This window comes from Muntiacus reevesi, chromosome 17 (assembly GCF_963930625.1).
Source record: "Muntiacus reevesi chromosome 17, mMunRee1.1, whole genome shotgun sequence".
Taxonomy (NCBI): Eukaryota; Metazoa; Chordata; class Mammalia; order Artiodactyla; family Cervidae; genus Muntiacus; species Muntiacus reevesi.
In genome coordinates this window covers 21,144,133-21,149,142 of record NC_089265.1, presented here as the reverse complement: position 1 = coordinate 21,149,142, position 5,010 = coordinate 21,144,133, and the positions used below count along the sequence as shown (strand labels likewise).

Genomic DNA, 5,010 nt, shown 5'->3' with positions numbered 1-5,010 from the left:
AAGAGCTTAACTGCCAGAGGGATCTGGTAAGTCCCTTACAAATATGGAAACCTAGAGCTGACAGAGACTGGCTTCCTATGGAAACTAAGAGGGAAAAAAGGAGCCTAAGAGCAGGCCAACAATATGTTCATGGATGAGAGGACAGCAACACTTATGAATGAGAGATAAAGGGCAATAACCTGTGTAATTGCACATGTCCATCAATTCTGACTTAAGACGAAGATCCTATCTTTGGATTGAAAAATATCCATTTGGATGGGGACATGTGAAGTCACTAAGAAAAGACAAAATTAACAGTCTAGAAGGAAGAAAATTTCTTTGACTGTATTGAGAATACATAACAGAAAACCAAAAAAGGAAGTAAAAGTGTATAGAAATGATTAGAAAATGAAAACTACCGTGTTCCCTATTTAAAGGCCTTGCTTAGAAAGCATGGCATCAGAGAACCTACCTCAAGGTTCCACCAGACGCCGACTCCACCAGCCCAGCAGCAGCCTCATCTTCCCCATGGCCTTCGTGCTCTCTCTACTGACGGCCCTGGTGCTGGTCAGCTATGGCCCGGGAGGATCCCTGGGCTGTGACCTGTCTCTGAACCATGTGCTAGCTGGCAGGGAGACCCGTAATCTCCTGAAACAAATGAGGAGACACTCCCCTCACTTCTGTCTGCAGGACAGAAAAGACTTTGCTTTTCCCCAGGAGATGGTGGAGGGCGGTCAGCTGCAAGAGGCCCAGGCCATCTCTGTGCTCCACGAGATGCTCCAGCAGAGCTTGAACGTCTTCAACACAACGCGCTCCTCTGCTGCCTGGGACACCACCATCCTGGAGCAGCTCTGCACTGGATTGGGTGAGCAGCTGGCTGACCTGGACGGCTGTTTGCAGCAGGTGACGGGAGAGGAAGACTCTGCCCTGGGAAGGACGGGCCCCACTGATGCCGTGACAACGTACTTCAAGGGAATCCATGTTTACCTGAATGAGAAGGAATACAGCGACTGTGCCTGGGAAATCGTCAGACTGGATATAAGGAGAGCCTTCTCTTCATCAGCCAGCTTGCAAGAAAGGTTAAGAATGTAGGATGGAGACTGATCTCACCTTGACATGACTCTCACTGACTAAGATGCCACATCACCCTCGTATACCCACCTGGAGTCATTTCAGAAGATGCTGAATTCTGCTTCAGCCACCAAATTTATTGAATTAACTCAGCTAATACATGTCAGTGGTCATAAGCAAGGAGATATAAAAGTACCCAGCTGCAGGAGTATCAGTCTATAAGCAACAAATGCTTTGATGTTATTTGTTTAAATTGTATTTATTTAATGTTATTGTATCTCAATATTTTATATTTTCATATAAAAGATGTGTGTGCTGACATTGTATTAAAATTTAGAAAATATATTCCCCTTTTTATGATACAAATTGTAGTTTGTTTCATTTATTAAATACTTATCAAGGTCAACTTCTTGAGCGTTTTTATTTTAAAAAACTAAGTGCGTATTTTGTCTATATATACTTTTCACAAAACAGTATTTGTTCATTTTATACTGTGGAACACGTCTATGACTTTCTAACAAATGTCTGTCAAAAGGTGGAATTCTTCAAACTTTCTGGTGGTGCAGTTTTTAGCACTCTGTTTTCCCTCCAGGGGGTCTTGGTTGAGAACTAAGATCCTAGAAGCTGTCCAGGGTGCCAAGAAAAAAACAAGTAGAAAGGAGATTATGAAACTGTACAAAATGGTTAATCTTGATGTCATAGGCATAACTAATCTATACCCACTCATTACAGAATGGTTGATATACATGTCTGAGGGAAGCAGTCCCCTCCTGCTGGAAAGCTGATGACATGCGGTGTTGATGGCCGCTCCTGACTCCTATTCCTCTGTCTCCCACCTTCCCCTCAGCCCTGCCTCCTCAGGACTGAGCAGTTCACCCCTTACACAGCGCCTTCACTGCCTCCATCACAGGAGCTCCGCTCTGTGCTGATTTCTTCTAGCTGCACGGTGTAGTCAGAGCAGAAGCCACAGGAAGAGAGCACAAGTCTAAGGAGAGTTCTAGAAATTCCAAAACCTCTGAATCCCAGCCCTGCTATTTACCAACAGTGTGACCCTGAATAATCTCACAAATGCAACAGGTCAGTTACCTCATCTTTAGTACACGAACAATAAGAGTAGTTTTCACAGGATTACTGTTTGGATTCAATGAGTTCAGTCACACAAGAATCATCAAGCGCTCCTGGCAGAAACCATCAGGACTGTGAGGATCACAGATGGCTGCCCGCAGGGAGGAGACAGGACAGCTGGCCTGAGACAGTGACTGGAAGGCGACACTGGAAAGTGCTAGGCCCCCGGCAAAGGTTTTTTCTTTTCACCTTGGGTGCTAGTTCCATAGGCTTTCAGTGTGAGAACTTTCCTTTGCTGTATGCGAAGAGCATTCCTATTTCTGGGTTTCATATCTCTAGAAAGCACTCCTATGAGTTCATCAAACACTCTTCGAGAAAGATGAATTAGTAGAAAATGCTTTGATGTAATACAAAGATGAATAATAGGGAAAGAATAGAGATCTCATATCAATGCAGAAAATCAAACACATGCACAGGCAGGAAGGAAAGAGCAGGCCCTGTGGAATGGATTTCTGCCCTCCAGTCCTACGGTGTCCCGGGTTGGATCCTAGTTCTCTTTTCCATAAAGTCCCTTGTCTATACTTGCTGGCAATGTCACCTCCTGGAGCCTCTGCGTTGCTATTGAAAGAAGAAAACCCAACAAAGAAACCAGAAACCAACTGTTACCCTTCTCATACTAAAGACATGAGAAACATTATTCATGAATGAAGTGTGAATCTTAAAATAGATTTACCGGTTAAACTGTTTGAAAACAACAATCTTGCTGCATTTTTTCTTTTTATTTTTTGTGGGTTACTCTTGTCTTCTCAGGTGACCAGTATATTTGTTATCTGGTCATCTCTTTACTTTTCCCTCAGTTCTCTGCATCATTTAGTCCAGTTGATTTTTCTGTCCTATCCTACAGTTTTCTCAGCGTTAAAATAGGGAGGAGTGATATGTGTGTACTCAGAGCTGGTTTACATGGTTGTACAGCAGAAATGAACACAACAATATAAAGCAATTATTCTCCACTTAAAATCAAAATAGGGATAATTAGAATACTGTACTCCATTCAATATACCGTCTCATGTTATTTAATCTATATGATGTTAATACAAGAACTTACAAAATTATCGTATATGAGTAAATTATATAAAGCATCAGGGACACATTAAACATACCTGTGACAGTTGTTACTGTGACAGGTGTATACAGAGCTTTGACCATTGTTTCATATCTACCCTAGAGAGGATTACGCCATATCTGTGCCTTCCTCAACTCTAATTTTTAATGCAAAACTTCCACTTCTGCAAGTTAGAATAGGTTTTTTTTCTCTAGAATTGTACAAAGAATATCTACACATTTTTAAATTTTACTACCAAATGAAATAATCTCACAGCTATAGCAAGCACACCATGATATTCACGGGCATCAAGTCAGCATACCATCAGTGCATTTAGCATATAAGGTGCCTATTAAGTAACAAATGGTACATTAAGTGGAAACCTACATTATGTTGAACACAAAAACATCTTGATTATGAATTTTAAAGCAACTTATCTGTATGAAATGACATTTTTAAAAGTTCATAAAACTCTCCAATGCAAGAGCATGTATAAATTTGAAAGCTTAACAGAAGATCCTAGGCTAAAAGAGAAGAAAAGAAAGAAAGATTTTGAAAATTGAGATTAATTATTTTAGGTGGTTACCGGGTAATAAGTTTGTCAACTACAGGTTTTGCTCAACTGAACTGAGATGAACAAAGAAGCCATTTAGAAAACATTTGCATTTGATCTTGTTTTGGCATAAGGAAAATATTTAAACTTGGTGTGAGTTTCAGACTTATTTCAAATTTTTTAAAATAAGACTTACTTAAAACATTTTAAAATATTTCTCAACGAGTTGAACATTGAAGGAGAAATTAACCATTTATATTAAATGAAATCATTTTCCCTTTCCTGTAAGTCTCAGTCTTGTCCTCAAGTCTTCCCACAAGAGGGCCCCAATATCTAGTAGATGCCAGTCTAGACTGTAGGTGCCTTATCCCCTTTCCCCGAATCAGTCCTTTCCCCAGAAACAACCCTGAATCTGAAAACACACCCCAACACGCTCTGATCTCCAGCCGTGAATCAATGTGTAAACAGGCACTGGGGTAAAGCGCCCTGGCTAAAATCTCCTCCCAGGATGGGGAGGAAGGACACAGAGGCAGGTGCAGAAATCACAGGCTCCAAGCAAAGTGGCTGCAAAGCTGCCCTGGGATGTTGGCCAGAAAAAGGGAGTTTCCTCACTGCTCCCGTGGTTCCATGTGCTCCCGGGGCCTCAGCAGCGCCTTGCCCAGGCCTGGGGCTCCTGCCCACTGGGACTCCCCTGTTCTCCTTGGTGGATCTCGTGCATGAGCTCAAGGAGCCTGACCCGCAGTTGGTGCCCGCTGGGCGGGCAGGGCCAGTTGGTCTGTTAAAGGGTGATCTGCGGTGCCCATCCCAGCCACAGAGGCAGAGGGAAGGCAGCTTTGAGCTCCTTGTAGAGCTGGAGCCCTGGGACTCAGTTACACTGAAGCGCTGAGTTTGGGGTTTCCTGGTCTCTCAGAGGGTGGCAATGGTGATGATCACCATTCTCCAGGGCTGGAGAACATCACCCTCCATGTCATCAGGGAAGGGGTTGGCATCTGGTGAGCTTGGTGATCCTGCAGATGTTGGGCTGTGCCAGCCTTTATCCAGCTGTTCCCAGCAACTTCCCGAATATAAATCTTTAAATAGGCCAGAATTGTCATTTTCTGCACTTTTCTCAATTTTGTTTTCATGGAGAAACTTCTTCCTTCCATCCTGGCCATCAGAGAATGTCAGAGCTTTGATGCTTCTTTTGTGTGTTTACAATGGAAATGAAATATACTCATGGAAAAGTCTTAATCCAAAAGGA

At 42.7% G+C, this 5,010-nt stretch overlaps 1 protein-coding gene across 1 annotated transcript; it reads left to right on the top strand.

The window, feature by feature from the left end:
• The first annotated feature begins 507 nt into the window (after positions 1-507).
• On the top strand, positions 508-1,071 carry LOC136148441 (interferon omega-1-like). The gene has a single exon (XM_065907991.1). The coding sequence runs from the start codon at positions 508-510 to the stop codon at positions 1,069-1,071; it is 564 nt and encodes a 187-aa protein (XP_065764063.1).
• Positions 1,072-5,010: the final 3,939 nt, after the last annotated feature.